The sequence below is a fragment of the Chiloscyllium plagiosum genome, chromosome 17 (genome assembly GCF_004010195.1).
Source record: "Chiloscyllium plagiosum isolate BGI_BamShark_2017 chromosome 17, ASM401019v2, whole genome shotgun sequence".
NCBI lineage: Eukaryota > Metazoa > Chordata > Chondrichthyes > Orectolobiformes > Hemiscylliidae > Chiloscyllium > Chiloscyllium plagiosum.
The window spans coordinates 53715194-53737883 of record NC_057726.1 but is presented as its reverse complement, the minus strand read 5'-3'; the positions used below and the strand labels follow the sequence as shown (position 1 = coordinate 53737883).

General features: G+C 39.6%; 1 protein-coding gene across 1 annotated transcript in view; it reads right to left on the bottom strand.

Annotated features, from left to right (window-relative positions):
- Window positions 1–22690, bottom strand: part of LOC122558742 (BTB/POZ domain-containing protein KCTD19-like) — a 121283-nt gene that overhangs the window by 69104 nt on the left and 29489 nt on the right. Inside the window, exons 5-8 of the mRNA XM_043707534.1 lie at window positions 19279–19410; window positions 18352–18574; window positions 8987–9156; window positions 1360–1472 (exon numbers count right to left, since the gene is read on the bottom strand). Coding sequence (XP_043563469.1) covers window positions 1360–1472; window positions 8987–9156; window positions 18352–18574; window positions 19279–19410 — 638 coding nt within the window. The remainder of the gene's footprint in view (window positions 1–1359; window positions 1473–8986; window positions 9157–18351; window positions 18575–19278; window positions 19411–22690) is intronic.

Below are 22690 nucleotides of genomic sequence, written 5' to 3'. Positions count from 1 at the left end.
ACAGGGAGAGGGAGGGGGAGAGAGGGAGAGGCAGAAAAAGAGAGAGAGAGAGACAAGGACAGAGACAGAGAGGGACGGAGGATCAGGTAGAGAGGGATGGGTCAAAGTTGGACAGAGAGAAATAGTGAGACAGAGAAAGAGTGCGAGAGAGAGAGACCGAGAGAGCTGTGTTTACAGGCTTCTGATATCAGGAGCTGGATCCTGATGTCCATTTCATCCCCCTCCCTCCCTCACCAGGGAACAGGGATCAGGAGCAGGATCCCAGTCTGCTTCACACCTCTCTCCTTAACCTGCAGACAGAAAGGTTAACATGCAGGTTCAATTGGCCGTTTTGAAAGTGAATGCAATGTTCGCATTCAATTCAAGACGGCTACAATACAAGAGCAGAGATCTACCACTGAGGTTATATAAGGCTCTGGTCAGGCCACAACTGGAATATTGCGAGCAATTATGGGCCCTGTATCTCAGGAAAAAGTGCTGGCACTGGAGGAGGACCAGAGGAAGATTAGAAGAATGATCCAATGGATGAAGGGCTTATCATATGAGGAGCGGTTGAGGACTCTGGGTCTGTACTCGACAGAATTTAGGAGAATGAGGTGGGAATCTCATAGAAACTTACAGAATATTGGCAGGCCTGCATAGACTGGATGTGGAGATGATACTTCCACTATTAGAAAAGCTTAGAACCAGAGGGCACAACCTCAGTGAAGGAATGACCCTTTAGAACTGAGAGGAGGAGGAATTTCTTCAGTCAGAGGGTGGTGAATCTGTAGAACTCATTGCCGCAGAAAGCTGTGAATGTCAATTGTATTTAAGATAGAGGTAGTTAGATTTTTGATCGGATCAAAGGTATGGGAAGATGTCAGGAGAATGTGGTTGAAAACACATCAGAAATGATTGAATAGTGAAGCAAATTTGATGGAATGAATGGCCAAATTCTGCTCCTATATCTTATATCTATGAATAGAATAGAATAGAATATCCTTTTATTGTCATGTGTACTCCAGTAAAGAAGTACAGGAATACAGTAAAATGTTTTTACAATGGCTGCCTCTAATGGCACCATCTGAGGTACAAGCACCTACAAATCTTGGGTACAAAAGAGGAATGAACATCTTCTTTAGACACGTACAGTATCTAAAAATTAAGTTAGAAATAAGTTAGTTATAAAATAGTTAAAAGATTGACATTACAGTCCAGTAAAGAATTTCAAATAGACATTACATTACAGCAGCTCAGTGAGCACCCATTACCAGGCTCCATACTAACAGTCCTGCTCTGCTCTAAGCCTCCAGTCCGCTTCGCACCAGCACTCAGCTGCACCAATGGTCTAAATAGTAGAATACTGAACCTACATACCTTTAAGAAGGTATTCAGGTAAGTGGCATACCAATAGTTTCCCACATAAACCTTCACTATTTGATGAAGAGTGTGGCTGTCTACATCAGCAGCCCAGCTGTCATCCAAAGAACCTTAAAATAAAACCAAAAATGTTTAACATTAATATTTACGGTAGTTAGAAAGTTGGATATTTAAATGAGTAGATTAGCCTGCTTAAGTGGTTAAGACTTAAGAGACTAACCAACTCTGGAGCATTAATAGTTTAAATGAAGCATAGAATGATGCTAACTGAATGCAGGTCTATAGAAACTGAAAAATCTGATTACCACTCATTGTGTAGCATTCAACAGCGGTAGGCTGCCACGTTAGTCAAACACAGCCACTGGTAACAAAAAAAATGAAGACTATGGAATGTTTAGCAAAAAGCACAGAAGTTGTTAAATTGGTTTGAAGTCAATACCGACATATTTCAAAGCCAAAATGGCATTGATACCAAGTTAGAACTTCAGAAAAGTGCAACGTATACAGAAGCACGGGGAAGACATTTTCTAACCCCTAAACAAAGTGAACTATGGCAAGAAAATTGGGAAAATTAGGTGAGAGAGCCAACAAGAAGCTTCTTGGTGTTGAAGACAAAACCTGGGACTCTTTGCTTATTTGTATGCATTAATAACTCATTCTTCGTTTTTTGAACCTCACATATGCAGTTTTCCATTCTTCCACCTATTGGATAAAAACTAGACAGCAACAGTTTCTGAGTCTGATTTCAGTGGTGGGTAGGCTGGAGGAGATTCTGAATAATAGCATTTATATGTATTTGGAGAGGCAAGGAATGATTAGGGATAGTCAGCATGGTTTAGTGTAATGGAAATCATGTCTCACAAACTTGATTGAGTTTTTTGAGGATGTAACCAAGAAGATTGATGAGGGCAGAGCAGCAGACGCCGCTTACTTGGACTTTAGTAAAGCCTTTGACATGGTTATACATGGTAGACTAATTAGTAAAGTTAGATCACATGGAATTCAGGGCAAGACTGAAAATTGGATACAAAATTGGCTGAATGGGAGGAGACACAGTGTGGTGGAGGCTGTTTTTTGGACTGGAGGCCCGTTACCAGTTGTGTTTCACAGGGATTGGTGCTGGGTCCAGTTTTGTTTGTTATTTATATAAATGATTTAGATGAGAATATAGATGGCTAGTAAACTTGTGGATGACATCAAAAGAGGTGGTATAGTGGACAGTAAAAAAAAGGTTATCTAAGATTACAAAGAGATCTTGGGTCAATGGGCTAAGGAGTGCAGGTTCATAGCTCCTTGAAAGTGAAGTCACAGGTAGATAGGATAGTGAAGAAGGTGTTTGGTATGCTTTCCTTTATTGGCCAGTGTATTGAGTACGGGAGTTGGGAGGTCATGTTGAGGCTGTACAGGACATTGGTTAGGCCACTTTTGGAATACTGCGTGCAATTCTGGTCTCTTTCCTATCGGAAGGATATTGTGAAACTTGAAAAGGTTCAGAAAAGATTTACAAGGATGTTACCAAGGTTGGAGCATTTGAGCTATAGGGAGAGGGTGAATAGGCTGGGGCTGTTTTCTCTGAAGCATCGGAGACTGAGGGGTGACCTTATAGAGGTTTATAAAATCTTGAGGGGCATGGATAGGATAAATAGACAAGTCTTTTCCCTGGGGTGGGGGAGTCCTAAACTAGATGGCATAGGTTTAGGGTGAGAGGGGAAAGATATAAAAGACACATAAGGGGCAACTTTTTCATGCAGAGGGTGGTATGTGTATGGAGTGAGCTGCCAGAGGAAGTGGTGGAGGTGAGTACAATTGCAACATTTAAAAGGTATCTGGATGGGTAAATGAACAGGAATAGTTTGGAGGGATGTGGGCAGAGTGCTGGCAGGTGGGGTTGGATTGGGTTGGCATGGACAAGTTGGACTGAAGGGTTTGTTTCCATGCTGTACATGGCTCTAAGTGACAGATGGAGTTTAATTTAGATAAATGCAAGGTATTGCAATTTTGTTAAACAAACAAGGGCAGGATTTATACAATTAATGGTAGGATCTTGGGTAGTGTTGTATAACAAAAAGACCAAGGGGGTTCAGGTAAATAATTCCTTGAAGTTTGAGTCACATGTAGACATGGTGGTTAAGGCATTTAGCATGTTTGCCTTCATTGCTCAGACCTATAACTATAGAAGTTGGGACATTATGTTGAAGTTGTACAGGATGTTAGCAAGACCTGTTTTGGAGTACAATGTCGTGTTCTGATGGCCCTGTTATAGAAAGGCTATTAAAAAGCTGGCGAGGGTTCAGAAAAGATATATCAGGATGTTGCTCAGAATGGAAGGTTTGGGTTATAAGAACCAGTTGGCACTGTTTCTTTACTGGAGCATCGGAGACGGAGGGATGACCTTATAGAAGTTTATAAAATCATAAGGGGTATAGATAAGGTTAAAGACAGGTGTCTTTTTCCTAGGATGGGGGATTTCAAAATTGGGGGACATATTTTTTAGGGCAAGAGAAGAAAGATTTTAAAAAAGACATGAGAGGCAACTTTTTATTTTAAACAGTGGTTCATGTATGGAATTAATTTCCAGAGTAAGTGGTGAATGTGAGAATTACGACATTTAAAAGACATTTGGATAAGTACGTGAATAAGAAATATTTGGAGGGATAGCGGCCAAGCACAGGTAGGTGGGGCTAGTTTAATTTAGGTTTATGGCCGGCATAGACTGGTTGGGCTGAAGGGTCTGTTTCCATGCTATATGATTCCAGGACTCCATGGCCAGAAAAGTGAAGCAGTTATTAGGTGATTCCTGTTGGCCATTTGCTCCTTTGCACCACCATGTCCACATCCAACATACCAGACACCAAATCTCAGGGCACACTCCATGGGCACTGAGTGCATGTAGACACACCCCCAGCATTCCATGGACCTTTTGCATTTGACACTTACCAGCCTCACCCCACCATTACACCACTTCGGTCCACTAACAAAACAGTTCTAGATGTTAATGCTTCACTTTGGAATGTACTAATACCTTTTACTGGGATACTACTGCCAATCACTCTACATACAGGGACAAGCATTTCATGTATTGGACCAGGATGCATCTTAAGGATCCTTGCTCATTTCCTTTGCAATCACTTTATGCTGATTTCAACACTCAAACCATCTCTGCTTTGCCTTTATGTATCTTGCCTTCTCTGCCAAAACTGAAAAGCTTGCTAGACATTTTTCTTGACTTGCATTTTAGTACAGATACAAGAACCAGACAACTTCTCATGCTTGTCAGATGCCCTCAGTCAAGGGTGTGGACATGTTGCTGCTCATCAGTGTTCCATAAATCAAAGCTGCACCCATGTGCCAACCACATATGCAGCAAACACACTACATGTGCATCAACCAAGTGGCCACATAAGAGGACTAGTTCTCAAGTTAATGGGGTTTGTTGTCAATTACAGTAAATCATGGACAGTCTCCAATATCATTCTGGGCATTGAGCATAGTCAGTTTGCCACCTGAAGCAGTCAGGGTCAGTGGGTCAGTACCACTGTAGTCCAGGGAATGGACCATCAGCCCTGCAGGTCCAATGCAAATAGTCTGAGGAATCAGTCAGGGAGTTGCACACCAATCAGTCAGAAAACACACAAGATCTGATCATTCGGTGAGATCCTGCTAGGTATGTCATTGAGGGGAGCTATGGTCGACCCTTGGATCCATACCCTAAAAGTCAAAGGAGAGTTATTAGGGACTACTACTTGAGGAGATCTGGGGAACTCAACTGTAATTATTGGCATAGTCCATTATTGAATTCTAAAAAAAGCAGAATGCTGGGATGCAAAGATGATAACAATCATGAAGGGGGACACTCAAAACATAAGGCAGATGATCCAGCAAGAAAGCTAAGAGGTCATTCCAGGGAGGGGAATCATTGATTGTCAATAACACCCTAGTTTTGTTAGGAGGATAGTGGATTACTATATCCACCAAGATGACGCAGCTTGCCTCGGATTCAGGGGATAGAGTGGGGAGATGAATTTGATAGATGGCTTGTATGGGAATGTGGACAGGGTCAAAGCTGTTAGGGTTGATAGGGGAGCTACCAAAAAGGAATGTGTATATTTGGGTATTTGCCAAAGGTAACAGGCTGAGCTTGAGTCTCTCTGCCTGAGGCGCCAATCTTGACAGTATTAGGCAAGACTTTCAAAAGTTCATTGGGAATGGATATTCGCAGGCAAAAAGATGGCTGGAAAATGGGAAGCCTTCAAAATGAGATAATGACAATCCAGAGACAGTATGTTCCTGTTAGGGTGAAGGGCAAGGCTGGTAGTTGTAAGGAATGCTGAATGACTAGAGAAACTGAGGTTTTGGTCAAGAGTAAAGAAGAAAGCATATGTCAGGTATACACAGCACTGATGAAATATATTCCTAGAAGAGTATAAAGGAATTAGAAGTATACTTAAGAGGGAAATCAGGAGGCAAATATAGGATATGAGATAGCTTTGGCAAATAGGATTAAGGAGAATCCAAAGGGATTCTACAAATACATTAAGGACAAAAGAGTAACAAAGGAGAGAATAAAGCCCTTTAAAGATCAGCAATACCACCTTTTTGTGGAACCACAGGAGATGGGGGAGATACTAAACAAGTATTTTGCATCAGTGTTTATTGTGGAGAAGGATACAGGAGCTGGAGAGCTTGGGCAATGAGCCTGATGTCAGTGGTGGGCAACTTGTTGGAGGAAATCCTGAGGGACAGGATTTACCTGTACTTTGAAAGGTAAGCACTAATTAGGGATAGTCAACATGGCTTCGTGCATGGGAAATCGCATTTCACTAACTTGATTGAGTTTTTTGAAGAAGTAACGAAGAGAAAGGAAGGCAGAGTAGTGGGTGTGATCAATACAGTCTTCAGTAAGGCACTCAACAGGTTCTGCATGGTAGACTGGTTAGCAAGGTTAGATGACATGGAATACAGGGAGAACTAGCCACTTGGACACAGAACTGGCTTGAAAGTAGAAGATATAGGGTGGTAGTGGAAGGTTGCTTTTCAGACTGGAAGCCTGTGACCAGCAGCGTGTCACGAGGATTGGTGCTGCTTTTTATCATTTATATAAATTATTTGGTTATGGACATAGGAGATGTGTTTCGGAAGTTTGCAGATGACACCAAAATTGGTCACATAGTCACAAGAAAGGAGGTTACCTCAGAGTACAACAGGACCTTGATCAAATGGGCCAATGGGCCGAAGAGGGACAGATGGAGTTTGATTTGGATAAATGCGAGGTGCTAAATTTTGGGAAAGCAAATCAAGGTAAGACTTACACATTTAATGGTAAGGTTCTGGGCAGTGTAACTGAACAGAGACCTTGGAGTGCAAGCTCATAGCCCCTTGAAAGTGGAATCGCAGGTAGATAGGATAGTGAAAAAGGTGTTTGGTGTGCATTTTTTTTATTGTCAGAGTACTGAGTGCTGGCGTTGGGAGGTCATGTTGCGGCTGTACAGGACATTGGTTAGGCCACTTTTGGAATATTGCATGCAATTCTGGTCTTCCTATCGAAAGGATGTTGTGAAACTTGAAAGCGTTCAGAAAAGATTTACAAGGATGTTGCCAGTGTTGGAGGATCTGAGCTACAGGGAGAGGCTGAACAGGCTGGGACTATTTTCCTTAGATTGTTGGAAGCTGAGGGGTGACCTTATAGAGGTTTATAAAAACATGAAGGGCAGGGATAGGGTGAATAGCCAAGGTCTTTTCCCTGGGTATGGGAGCCCAAAACTAGAAAGCATTTGTTTAAGGTGAGAAGGGAAATATTTAAAAGGGACCTAAGGGGCAACCTTTCAAGCAGAGCATGTTGCATGTATGGAATGAGTTACCAGAGGAAGTGGTGGAGGCTGGTACAATTACAACATTTAAAAGGCATCTGAATGGTATATGAATAGGAAGGGTTTAGAGGGATATGAGCCAAATGCTGACAAATTGGACTAGATTAATTTAGGATATCTGGCCAGCATAGTCAAATTAAATCGAATGGCCTATTTCCATGCTGTAGGAGATACTATCAAGATTGGCCTCTCAGGCAGAGAAACTCAAGCTCAGCCTGTTACCTTTGATGAGTCCCCAAATATACACAATCCTCCTTGGTAGCTCCCCCATCAACCCCAACAGCTTTGAATCTGTCCACATTCCCATGCAATCCATCTATCAAATTCATCTCCCCACTCTATCCCCGAATCCGAGGCAAGCTACATCATATCTTGGTGGATATAGTAATCCACTATTCTCCTACAGCTCTATGACTTTATGAGTGACTGCTGTTTCCTTCTATCAAGGTCCAAACAATAAGTGCACAATGAAGCAGAAAACAGTTGCAATGTGAGGCCATTGAAAGAGCAATGGCATTAGAAAGACACCTATTAAGTAAACTACAAATCTTGGTCCAAAACACTCTTGATCATATCATGCCATATTGGGGATCAATTCCACTTACAACTGAGATGCACAAGCAATGTTTTGTGGTCTGGAAACTTTTAGCAAAACTGCAAGCACCTTCCAAGTGCTCATGACATGTATGTGGTGCAAGATCTGATAGCACACAAGGATCTTTTAAATATGGCAGGAAACAGGAATTCTGGGTTATATCAGCAGTACTTCTGCCACCAGCAAGTAGGGCAATATGATACACAAGGCACCAAAGGTATGCATTAAGCTGATGAGGTGAGTTTGGAATGATAGCATGAGAAAACCCACTGGACCTCGCAGAGAGGAATCATCCATGAAACTTGCGACAAATGACATTTTGCTCATTTCTGCCAGGAGTCAATCCAAGATAATTGGAAACACGAAGAATAGTGATTAGTATGACCAATTATGTTTTCAGATATGATAATTGAGATGCCTTGAGTGGGCCCAAAGTGTTTTGAAACTGCAATAGAGTGACACAAACTGACATTGATGATATCAAACTGTGGCTCCTTTCGAAATGCAGAGACTAGAAGTCACATTATTTTTATATTTTTTGGCAGATACAATATGTATTTCCAAGCCACTTATAACAATTCAGTAACCTAAGGGACTTAGATTGTTTAGTTGTCATTTTGAAATAAGTATGAGAAAGACCAGAGGAAGGAAAGCTGCTGTTGCACTTTATGATTACTTTCAGACATCTGTAAATCCTAGAAATGATTTTAAAAGAAAGGTTTAAATAGATGGTCTCTAACATGGTAGTTTGAATAAAAACTTAGATGCCTCATTGGGCAATTGTCACTTAAGGTGGATTTTGGATTTAAGGGGGAAGGTCTAATCTCCTCAATGATGCATTTGGTACACTTTAGAAAAAAAGACTTAAATTCCATTGCAAAAAGAGTGATTCAGTGCTTAGCTGAAGCAGTTTGGTCAGCTGCTGAATGGTATGTTACTTTATATCTTTTATGACACCTTATAATGTATTTGCAACTGCCCTATTGCGAATGGGTGTATTGTTAATGAATGGATTATGTTGTCATTAGTGTTTAAGTTGAGCCTTGAGTGCTGACTGTTTATTTCTTCATAGGTATTATGTTTGAATTATAGAATAGCCTGCCAAGGGAAAAATGTTACAACTTATGGTAAGAAAGAATCCTTGCATTTTAAATCAACTTACTTATTTTAAAATTAGATATGATTGTCTCCCTTTTCCTTGTTTGCAGGTAGAGTCGCATGGCATCTTTTACTGGCTGATACAGATTGTCATGTTGATCCAGAAATACACAAACTGCACACATCTGAGATACATCTTCAGTCAATGGTAGGCGGCATGTTCCTAACCAGCTTCTGAAGACATAAATAATGTCAAAAACTTCCAATTAGGTCAACAAACTTCAGAAGTAGCAATAAAAAAGAAAGCAGCAACAATTTAAATTTATAAATATAACATTCCAAACCACAATTGATTATGAATGAATCATTAATCATTTTGTTTTTGCATAGGCCATATTACATAACCATTTAATGTTTAAAACAATATCTGGTGTATAAGAGAGAAAATATATGGCAATTAATTTGTGCTAATAAAATTACAGGAACATGAAGTCTTGAACCTTCCATTCTCAGAATCTGCTTTGCATTAGTTGCTTGTGGAATGTTAAAATTGAGGTTGAAATACTAGGCTAGAAATTTGAATGCATTCAAATTGGGCTGTGAATCAGGTGCAATGCATGCTTGTTGCTTCAGATATGATGAGATTGGTTTTCTTGATTCTGTTCCTGTACACACTCTTTCCCAACTGCCCTCCACCCTGTATTCTCTCAAGAATTTTGTCCAGTCCTGAAATTGGTCAATCCTGATGCTCTCCTTTGACAGTCCTGCAGCTGCAAATGGTAATAAATGAACTAATTTGTCCTTGTTCTCCCACTGTTATCAAGTGTAACAGTGCACGTGGGTGAACATGTATGGCACTGTGCTGGAATCGCTACCAATTTGAGTTCAATTAAAATTCTCAGTCAAAATCTTCACCACAATTTGAACTCTCCACAAGTGATGAATGTAAACAGTCTACATAATTGTTAAGAGCAAGTTAATAATAAAGCATATCCTATATCTAAAATAGCATACTGAATCACTCTATACTTTTTGGAGCAATGTTGATAAAAAACTGTAAATCTAAATGTTTCGAGAAGTTTTTCTTGTCATCACTACAACCTCCCCCACCCAAGTGTAATCTAACATATTCTCATTCTGTTGATTTCAATCTATAATGGATTGGTGATCACGCTGGGGTTAAGATGTTAATAGTCTATCTTGTTCGTGACCATCAGATAAAGTGAATTCCATGATGTTGTGCATTTGGTTAAGTATGGTATATTGTCATTTTAAGAATCCAATCTTGTGATATCATGATGCTGTGAGGCAGCAGTGCTAACCACTGAGCCACCGTGCGGTCCCCTCACTCTATTTTTAATATTCCCTCATCAGTTTGTTGTCTGTCTCTCTCTTATCCCAGTTCATGGCCTTGTTACTCTCTCTATCACTATTCTCTGCTCACTGTGCTCTCACTCTTACTTTCTCTATTCCCAGTTCAGTGTCCATCCATCTCTCCCTCTTTGCAGTTCAGTGTTGTCACTCCATCTCTCTCTCTTCCCAGTTTGATATCCATGATGTCTATCTACTGATTTGACAAACAGAATCATGGTCCTCAGAGGCACATCAATCAAACAGAAGAAATCAAAGTACACTATTGCTGCAGAGAAGTGGGTACAGTACACGAGGAAAACAAATCATCTCAGGGAAGAGGTGAATAGTGCAGAAAAAACTTGCCAAGTGCTTCATCCTGAAGGAACACTGAATAATGAGCAGCCTACATGAGGAAAATATTTTGAGCAAAAGGCATAGTCTCAGAGAAACAGACATCCTCAGTAGTGCCTTGTTTTAACCAGGAAAAGGCGAAGTAGTGCTAATATTTCCGTGGTACATCATGCTACGCAGACCTCACCCATTTTTTACAAAATATATAAAATGGCAGAAAAGTTTGGTGCCATAGGATTGTATATTGAAAATACAGAGAACTGAAACTGTGACACAGAGAAATTCCACTATTTTGTTCAAGCTGGTAAAATTGAAGCAAATATAATCATCTCTGCATTCCTGAGTATTGTTGGTGGGAGAGGGAGGAAGAATTTTAACCTCCTGAGAAGTCTGATACAGTCAGAGAAACCAAGTTCCAAAACTCAAGAAGAAATAGTAGAAATCCTACAAAACCATTTTTCACCAAAACCATTGATGGCTGAAAGGTTCAGATTCCACAAACATAACCAGCATGATTATCTCCCTATTCATAGTAATTTTAAAGAATTAGCAGAATTCTATGAATTTGGAGACAACTTAAATGATACTATCATGGACTGACTAGTGTGCGGTCTAAGATGTGAAGTAATCCAAAAAAGCTTATCAGTGAAAAGGAATCTAGACTTAAAGGAAGCATTGGAAATAGCAGTCTAAATGGAACTGACAGGCAAGGAAGCTCAACAGCTAAGCTTGAGCATGAGTGTTCACAATCTGGCAACTGAAAGACAAGTACCAATGCAGACTCAAAACCGCCAGCAGTGTGGGAAAAACAAGTCACAGAACAGCAAACTGCTGGTATAAAGAAGCTATACGCAGAAATCTCGACAAAAAAGGGCACATTGAACAGGTGTGTTTGAAGATGAAATATGAACAACATTAAGCAAAACTACAAAAACCAGCTGTAAGAAAATATACATGATACAGTCATAAGAAAATTTACATGATACAAAAAGATCAGGAAAGCCCAGATCTCAGTCCAAAGAGAAGCTGTTACTAAAAATACTGGCCATTGCTGGCAACACCAACTAATACTGGGTCACTCCATTACTGAATGGCAAACCAGTAAGAGTAGCATTGGACACTGGAGTAGTGGTTTCATTCATGCCTGAAAGTGTGTATCAAAAACAGTTGAGTCACATTATGCTGCAGCCCTTAAAAACTGTGTTAAGAACATAAACAGGTGAATGGTACCTTTATGGGGATGTATCAATGTGCCTGTTCATTATACAGTCAGTCTGAACATTTGTCCATAAACATTACCAAAGGAAATAAAATTTTCCAGCTTTATTGAGAAGAATGTGGTTGGAGTAAAACAAACTGAACTGGACTGAAAATGATCATTGTCAAGATTAGAGTGGTGCTGGAAAAGCACAGCAGGCCAGGCAGCATCCGAAGAGCAGGAAAAATCGACATTTCAGGCGAAAGCCCTTCATCAGGAATGATGTGATGAAGGGCTTTTGCCTGAAATGTTGATTTTTCCTGTTCCTCGGATGCTGCCTGGCCTGCTGTGCATTTCCAGCACCACTATAATCTTGACTCTAATCTCCAGCATCTGTAGTACCCACTTCTGCCAAGTTGAAAATCATCATTGCCTAGCATTTGTATGGCACCAGTGTTACTTGCCATTTGTCAGTCCAAATGTGGACTGCTTCAGTATTTAATGAGTGTTGATCATTATGAAATCAGTGAACATCCCTCCCCTTCTGGCCTTCTGGTGCAGAGAAGGTTATTATGGAAGCAGCTGAAGACTGCTTGGTCTAGGACACTACACAGAGGAATTCCTGCAGAGATGCCCTAGATCTGAGATGATTGACCTCAAACACCCACAGCCATTCTGTTTGTGTCATGTATGGTTCTAAACAGTGGAGAGTTTCCCCCTTATTCCCTGGCTTTGTTGGGGTCATTGATGTCACACTCAATCATATGTACCCTTCATGTTAAACGGCAGTCACTCTCACCTCATCTCTGGAATTCAGCTTTTTAGCTTTTCATGTTTAAACCAAGGTTGTAATAAGGTCAGGAACAGATGGCTCTGGTGGAACGCAAACTGAGTGCCAGCAATCAGGTTATTGGGAAGGAAGTGCAGCTTGATAGCACAATTGGTGACACCTTCTGTCATTTTACTGATTAAGATAGACTAGTAAGTATGAATTGCTGGGTTGGATTTTACCTGTTTTTTTTATGTCCAGGATATACCTAGGCAATTTTCCACATTGTTGAGTTCCACAAGTTAATGACCAGCTCCCTAATTTTGCTGATGTCAGGGAGATTGCTGTTTTTACACCATGCCATTAAGCACTCTATCTCCTTCCTGGACTCCGTCTCGTCGTTGTTTGAGATCTGACCGACAACTGTGGTGTTGTCAGCAAACTTGTAAACAGAGTTGGCATAGAATTTGGCCACACAGTTGTGCGTATATAAGGAGTATAATAGGGGTTCAGTACGCAGCCTTATGGGGCACCAGTGTTTAGGATTATCATGGAGGAGTTGTCACTGCCTATCCTTACTGACGGTGGTTTATTAGCCAGGAACGTTGAGAATCCACTTACAGAGGGGGGAACAGAGACCTAGGTGTCAGAGTTTGGAGATCAGTTTGTTTGCAATTATGGTGTTGAAGAGTGAGCTATGGTCAATAAGTAGGAGCCTCATGTAGGTAGGAGCAAATTATTGCAGTTGCTGGAATCTGTACTGAAAACAAATTCTGGAAATCACAGTGGGTCAGGCAGCATCCATAGAGATACAGTAAGGTAACTTTTCAAGTCTAGATGACTTTTCATATCTTTGTTGTCCAGATGTTCCAGGGATAAGTGTAGGACCAGTGAGATGGCATCTGCCATGGACCTATTGCACCGATAGTCAAATTTAAAGGGTTCAAGGCAATTTGGGAGGCTGGAATTGATGTGAGCCATATTCAAGCACTCTAAGCACTTCATAATTATGGATATCAGAGCCACTGGGTGGTAGTCCTTGAGGCACGCTGCATGATTTTTCTTTGGCAATGGGATGATGGTGGTCTTCTTGAAGCAGGTAGGGACTTTAGATCATAGTAAGGAGAGGTTGAAGATGTCTGCAAATACTCCCTTCAGCTGATCTGCACAGGATCTGGGTGATATCTGTAATGTTTCCTCAATGATGAGTATTTTAATTTTCTATTTGGGACTGGCTGTGGCAGGAGACTGCTGAGCTTAGATCAGATCCATTGGTTGTAGAATCATATAGCACTCTATCATTTGCTGCTTATGCTGTTTGCCAGTCCTGTGTTGTAGTTTTGACTAGATTGCTATCTCATTTCTAGGTATGTCTGGTCTTGTTCCTACCATGTCATCCTACATGCTTTATTTACCCAGGGTTAGTGGTAATGGTGAAGAAGGGATTGTGCCATGCCAAGAGGTTACAGATTATGTTGGAATACAATTCTGCTGCTACTGAGGCCCACAATACTATTGAAACTGTAATTGTCACTGACAATTTCCAATCTTATGGTGTAGGAAAGGTAATTGATGAAGCAGTTAATGATGGTTGACACTACACTGAGGTACTCTTACAATTATGTCCACTGGGTAGCATGACATTTTTAAATTTGTTCGTGGAATGTGGGCATCACTGGGTAGGCCAGCATGTCCACCCCTAATTGACCTTGAATTGAATGGCTTGTTAGAAAATTTCAGAGGGCAGTTAAGAATTATATTCTTGTGGATCTGGTGTCACATGTAGGTCATATCAAGTAAAGATGGCAGATTTCCTTTTCTAAAGGACATTTATGCACCAGATAAATTTTTACAACAATCCACAGTGATTACATGATCATTATTAGACTAGCTTTTTATTCCAGTTTGTTTTTAATTGAGTTCAAATTCATCTGCCACAGTGGCATTTTAACTTATACTCTCAGAATATTCACATAACATTCAGGATCACTAGTCCAGTGACATCACTTCACCAGCAACTTCCCTTTTACAGGCCTTCAATAACCATGACCTTGACAGAACACAAGCTGAGCAGCATCAGTAATTTATTGCTTATTAAATGTTGCATAACAGTACTATTGATGATGTCTTCCATCATTTTGTTGATGATCACAAATAAACTTTACCAGGTTTGCAGTTATTTTTCACATATACCTGGTGCTTTTCCTAACATTCCTTCCTACACTACTCAATAAAGCAAGGTTGGGCACCTGGCTTGGCAGTAATGGCACACTGAGGGCTATGCCAGACAGAGATTACAGACTGTGGTTGGATACAACAGTGCTTCTGCTAATGTCCAACAGTACCTAATGGATACTCAGCTTTGAGGTGCTAGATCTGTTCTTAATCTCATCTATTTAATTTGATAGTAGTGTCACATATATTGAAGTGTGTCCTGACCAAGAAGATATGACTGCTGCTCCGTAGACTATGCAGTGGACACACTTATTCATACTGTCATGGACTGATACATCTTCATCAGTTAAAATGGTGGGAACGAGTTTAGATAAGTTTTCCCTCTTACTAGTTCTCTCACCGCTTGCTGCAGTCCCAATCTGGCAATTATATCCATTAGGACTCAGCCAGTTTGGTCAGTAGCGGCGCTATCAAGTAATTCTTCATGAAGGATATTGTGTCACCCACTTAAGAATGCATTCTATGCCTTTGCTAAACTCAAGTGTTTTTTCCCCAAGCACTGATTTGGCAACTGAGGGAGGGTGGCAGTTGCAGAAGGTTTTTTTTGCCCTTGTCATGAGACTTTGTGTGATTAAAACTCAATGTTGAGAACTCTTAGGACCACTCCCTCTGAACTATATACCACTTTGTTGCCACTCCTGGTGGGTTTGGCTGAAAAATGGGATAGCACACAGGCAGAAATGGTGGTGATAGAGTCAGATATTATTATACTTGCTGAATCAGAACATCTGCCAATATTAGGTTGTAGATTGACTATTCTTTGGGACAGGCCTTCCAATTTTGATACACGCTCACAACGTCATCGAAGATCGACTTTGCAAGATCAACTGGGCATGTCTGCCTCTATCTTCCCATCACCGCCAATTTGACCAACAAGCCTTAACCATTGCCATTCATGCTAAGATGGTGCAGTTTGAAGCTAAGCCTTCGAGGGTGAGGCGCTGCTCAAAGCCTTCTACAAAGCAATTTTCAGTGTACCTACTGAAAATCAGAAACCTTCCACAATCATGCTGCAGTTACAAGGGCATGCAAAGGAAAATCAGCAATAAAGAGAAAGGGTGATTGCTACCTGTAGACAATGCATGATTTGATTTTGAAATTTATTTTAGAATATTTGAGATTTGGTTTTTAACCTTGCTCTGTGGATAAGTGGATGTTGTGACAGCCTGTAAACAAAGAGAAGGTAGTTATTAATGTGAGATGGCTGACAAATGGCAAATTGGTGTTGCATTTACAGACATCAGTTGAGTTAGTCACGAACATCCCAGCCAGCAAAGGCTGTGTTGCTTGCTTCCCCAATTCCTTCTTTTCCTGAGTTAAGTCTATATATCTGGAGGCAAACACTTAAGTGATCATGGTGGCAAAATTGTGAAGGCCAGCATGGATCTTGTCAGACAGCAAACCAACAAACAGAAGAACTTCAGCATTCTAGTGTTCTGGTTTATCACATTTCATGTGGCAGCATGGCTTTCTTTGTAAGCATGCATCCAATATGTGTGTTTGTAATAGCTCAAGTGCATTTGGTACAATGGACTCATACAGAATGAAGAATAAAGAATTTGTGACTATTGCCAGGATACTGCTCACTCGACTGTATTAAATGGTATGAGAGATAGCACACCAGATGGATACTGAAGGAATGGAATTACTTTCAATTATGATACATCTCGGTTGTTCTATGACAACTGCAGAGTTATGTACATGCAGTCATCAGTATGCTGTTTTCCAAGAATGCTTACAATTCATGATAGACTGCACACTCACTCCACCTACTTCTCTCTGGCAAGACAGATGCTGTAATCAGCTCACTTGGAATATGAACTCTCAATCTCCTCCATTAGGTAACATGAAGTCAAGCTCAAATTAGGAAATTCAGTGAATAATGGAATTCTAATTGATTTGTTTCTAAAATCTAAAGTTATAATTTTACTTATATATTTAGACTGATCTGTGATCAGGTACAGGAGGGTCTGATTACAAGTGAGGCAAGCAACTAGATCCAGAAGTTAGCCTTGGAAGATACACAACTTATGCAATTGTCCAACAGCTTCAATGTTCACGCAACCTGGGAATAAAAGTAGGGACTGCAAAGAAGAAAAGCAAACTGACCACAGCACTAAGTTACAGCAGGCTATTCAAGTTAGGGAACTAATAAAATGTTGTCATGGAATTAAGGGACATTATAATTACAGGAATAAATATTGCTCTCTGCAACAAAAAGTTCAAGTCCCAAAGGCTGCGTTCCCTGTCCAATGCCAGACTAGGGAAGATGAAGGGTCTAGTTGTTGTGGTCCACAAGCATACCAATGTTACAGATAGGAGAATTGCTACTTGAACACCCTTGATAGATATGACCTCTACTGGGGGTCCTTCTTCCCCTCCTTTCCTCCTCCCTTTTCCAGCAGCTTGTCTTGCACTGTCATCTCTGCTCGTTCTTCATTAAGCCCCAATTAAAGAGCTATGCTTACAACTTTTAGAAAAAAGCAGATTTTACAAAACCTGAAAATCAGGACAATGCTCATCAGTGCTTGCTATACAACATTCAGCAACTTCAAACAACTCTAGAAACTACCAAACTCATCTACAATCACAAGAAAAGGCAATCAAAAAAATCAAAGAGCAAGTAGCTTGCAGAAAGATAATGATTCTTTTAAATAGCATTGGTCAAGAGAGGGTGTTATTTCTTATGTTAAACTGCTCACGTTTAAGACATGGTGCCAGCCAAAGGGTATAGCTCCAAAATGGCACTGGTTACATCCAACAATTTGTTAAATGTCCATATTTCTAGCAAACATCCTCACCCTCAAAGTAAATCTGACATGGTTTGTACCAGACATCTGTATACGCACTGCAAAAACCATCATACAATATTCATTAGGCCAAAGGTCTGAGCACTAAGCAATTGAAATATGCTTCCAAGCATTACAAAATTTGTTTTTAAGTGAATTGGTTCTTTCCACCTGCCAAATAAGCTTGCTTCCAGTAAAATGGCACTGAGAACAAGATGGCTTAAAGTGGCTTTAACTCTCAATTTTTTTCAGCCTTAGATGCTATATCTGACTGGGATAGCATGTTGGAAGTCAAGCCCAATATTCCCAGAGTCATCATAGAAATTAAAAATCTTATCCAACTGCGCCGAAATCCCCAATTTATCTGTCTGAATGACTAAGGTTAACAGAAGTACAGAACTGTTTTCTGCACTTCACAAGAATGACTATTTATTACATTTTAATGGATTCTAACTCCAGGTAAACAATTATGAACTGCTAATGTATAACTCCACTAGTTAAAATTTTAACCCAATTCTAAAATCCCTCTGTGTATACACAAACTCTCTCTCTCTCGCACACGTGTACACACACAAAATTAATTTTAATTGAAAAAGGTCTTAGTTTTATAATTTTATAAAAATAACTTTTCCATGGGACAATATTGTGCAAACGTGATTTTAGACAGTAAATCCATTTTGCTTCTGCCAGGAATTAGAATGAAATGTAATGAACAATAAACCTAATATAAGCACCTGACATGTTTAAAAAGAACTCCATTGCCAAAAATATATAGCTTCATCCCATCAAGGCTGCTCTCAATGGAAAGCTGTCCTAGTGCTGAATCTGGGTACTTCACTAACAATTCCAGGACAAGGACATATAACGGCTTATCTGTTATTTCACACAAATTGTTACAATCCCCTTCAGAATGACGTATAGAACTGACAGGGATAGAGACTTCTTTGGAGCTACCACCTATAACAAAACAGAGGTGAAAATTAATTCACATAACCAATGACTTCCAAGTGGCCATACAAAATGTTAGGTAGATTTTTGACTTTCCACCCATGCATAAAATACCATAGTAGATCAACACACAAGTTTATTACCATATTTTGACTTTTAAATGCTTTTTAGCAAGTTCAAAATCTACTTCAGCATTTTAAAAAATATATACATACAATCTTGCCTTTCCTGATTTCCAAAATTCTCAGCAACCATTAGACTGCAATGTTTCTTATATTATTACAGTAACTATGCTTCTAAATACTTCATGTGAAGTACCTTGGAATGTCCTGAGGTTGCAAAAGGCACAATATAATTGGAAATCTTTTCAATGAACACTAGTGTTTGATGCTATACAGGACATTATTTACAAAAGTAGCATTATCCACTGAAATGCCAAGCAGGAATTTGAAAAATAATCATTTTGGCTCCCCTCATCTACTATCTTTACAACAATGAACAATCTTATTTGGGTTAACACAGAAAAATCAATATGAACTACAGCCACTGTGGTTATGGTTCTTTAATAGTAGTGTAACAGGGAATACTATAACATCACAGCATTGCCAATACTGGATTGCTGTTGCTTATTCTTTCATATGTCCTTATTTCCTGACTATTAATAATTTTATGTCCTTTGGTTCCATTTTACCCATTGACTATTGTTGACTTACCTATATCTGACCTATATGTTTTCACAGCTTTGATGAGCTCTGGAATTTGAAGCATCTCCATCTCAGTCACAAGAACATCTATTTCTGAAAATTTGTCAGGCACAAGAAGTTTTCCCGTCTGAAGGAAATTTGCTGCAACATTAAATTTTAAATACTTTCATAATTCATTCCGATTCAGTGGAAACAAACTTAATAACCTTAGATGTAAGTTTTATTATATAATGTATATTTACACAATGCCTTTTACATAAAAATTGGTACATCAAGTGTTACAAGGAGAAGAATAAATAAAAATAACATGATAAAGCATGGTAAAAAGCTACATTATGTTGCTACATTCCAAAAAGCAATATTGGAGGTGAATAAGATTAAAAGCAATCTTCGTACACATACCTAGTAACCTCTAACCAGCACTATTTCAGCCCGGTTTATTTTATCATTGAGATCAAAAGATGATGTTCAATAAGAGAACATTTTGACAATACAAAAGTAGGTTTGTGCAAGTATGAGAATTTAAGTTGGGTATTATCAGCACTGACTAATAAACTGTGGTCTGAAATTTAGTGTGTTTGATTCCAGTCACATTAAATAAGGCTGCCCCACAGCAACAACACGTTGCTGGTGGTCTTAAGTATTTGAGAGTCTGGTTCCTGCCCCTCAGTGGAAGTCTCACCCTCCAAAGTCTCACCAGCCAATTAATTGCAGTAGAATCAAACTCAATACTAAGAGCTTCTGAGACTACATTAAGGTCCCAGAATGAAGACATAGATCCCTGACAGTTATGTTTGGAGTAATGAATGGGGAGGGATCAGGGAGCTTGTGTGGGTGGATGTTAAGCAGTGGTTTTATTTGCCAAGCAGGAAGTGATAAAGCAGACAGAGGTAGCATCTTGGGAGGCAGGGGAATGACCCTGTTGTGTACATGGCACCCCCTAAAAGAATGTTCCCCTCTTTCTTCCTGCATTTTAACCAGATTTGGTAAAAAGAACAGCCTTTCCACTCCTATCCACACCATCCCATATTATGGCATTGGCAACATAAGATTCAGGTGAATTGGTTTGTAGATTTCCCATGTTTCTTAGGAAAGGAAGTGCTCTCTACATAACTGTTTTGGCCCATATGAGATTCCACAGCAACATGGTTGACTCCTTAAATGCTCTAAAATAGCCAAACAAGCTGCTCAATTGTATTGAACTGTAACAAAGTCAAAAAAAAAGAAATTGTATTGATTAATCAGCATCAGCCTATGCACCAGAAATAACAACAGCATACCAAATGTCATCAACCCTGCAAAGTCCTTACATCTAGGAGCTTTTGCCATAATTGAGGGAGCTGTCAAACAAACTAATCAACAACAGTCTAACAAAGTCATACTCACAAAATCAGACTTTCCAAACCATGTCCCTTTCATCACCATCACCAACCCTGGGTATGATCTGTTCCACGAGTGTAAGATCCAGCAGAGGAGGTAGTACAGTGGTATACAATGGGAGGAGATCCCTGAGAGCCCTCAACATTGACTTAGATGTGCTTATGTTTTCTGCTATTGATACATTGAAGGTCCAATTGATCAACACTTTCTGGGTTTATAGTGACAGCAATTATTTTTTAAAGAAAGTTGTGAATGGCAAGATTTTTTAAAGCTTTTACAGACATACCACCATACTACTGGGATAGCTAGGTACAGAGTTTATGCTGGACGGAGAAGTAGTAGATCTCATTTTCCATTATCCGGTTTTTTCCCCCTTAATTCCAGTCTTTTGATTTCTGATTGTATCTTAGTTAGTTCTAGCTGTGACATCCCAATTTCAGTTTCCTTTCAATTTTGGATAATCTTCTGAAGAATTCATCCTTTCAATATCCTCCTTTTATGTCCAATTTCAATTTGTCTTCTAACTCAGAATTTGGCATCAGTCAAAGATTTCAAACAATCCACTGTTACAGCTTTTACTTCCAATAACCTTCACAACATTCAAAGCTATATTCAAATTCCATGCAATAAACTTCACCACAACACAGCTGTTTTATGATCAGAACTATCTTATGTGCATTACTTTAAAAAGGTCACAAATCCCTCCTAAATCCAATCAATTAAAATCCCAAATGATCCAATTATGATGATCTCAGTTAATGTCATTAATGACCAAATCAGTTCCCAGAATGAAATCTAGCTCATTTAATAACAAAGAAAATGTCTAACAACATGGTCTTTAACTGGAACACAAGAACACATTAGTTTTAACAATACAACAGAAGTTATGATACAAACTAAATGGAAATATAATAAACCAAGCTACTCACGTACCAGGCAATTTTAAAGATTTTCAAACATGCAGTAAAATACAATTCGATTTATCCCAGCAGCAACCTTTTATTGTACTCAATCACCAGAGAGAATGCCTCTGCCATATGATGGTTTAATTTAACTGTTTCTTTCTATTCCTGGTCTTGAGAGTTGGATTTCCTCTTCTTTGTGTGAGCATGCAACTTAGACTTTCTCATCTTCAAAGGATCGGATGAACACTATCAAAATATTTTACTTCTTGGGCCACCACTTTGGTGGTTAAATTCTTAATAGTCTAACACTTTCCAGGATGGATGCAGTTCCAACAATACTCAAGAAGCTTGACACTATCCAGGACAAAGCAGTCCACTTGATTGGCAGAACATCCACACTCTCCACCACTGATGCTCAGCAGTGATAATGTGCAATATCTGCAAGATGCACTGCAGAAGTTCAAAGATTCTTAGACAGCACCTTCCAAATTCCCAACCAGTTCCATCTAGAAGAACAAGGGTAGTTGACACCTGGAAACTCCACCACCTGCAAGTTCCCCTCCAAGCCACTCACCACCCTGACTTCGAAATATTTAAAATCAAAATCCTGGAATATCTCCCTGAGGGCATATGGGTCCATCTGGAGTATGTGGACTGCTGCAGTTCAAGAAAGCAGCTCCCTGCCACCTTCTCAAGGGCAACTAGGAATGGGCAATAAATGCTGGCCAGCCAGTGATGCCCATGTTCCACAAATTATTTTTTTTAAAACATGGACAATAAGCTTTTTCATAAGTTCCTTTTAAATGCCTTACTACATTTTGAACTTATAAAATTTAGATAACTAAAGTATGTTTTGCATCACCTCCAATGTAAGTTTCAACCTTTTTCCACAATGTGTACCATATAGCAATTTCTGCAACTAAGCAAGTTACAATTGAAATAAATGACAGGACAAGCTATGACTGAATGAAACAGCTAAACAGGAACAGATTATCAGCAGGTCCTGTGCCATTATGGTTTACAAAGCACATAGGCCTGTTTTTGCAATCTCCATTTTGTACTCAGCTGCACAAAGTTTAATTCAAATGAATGTTATGCACAGTAACGTCTTCAATAAGCTACTTGCTCCCATCGAC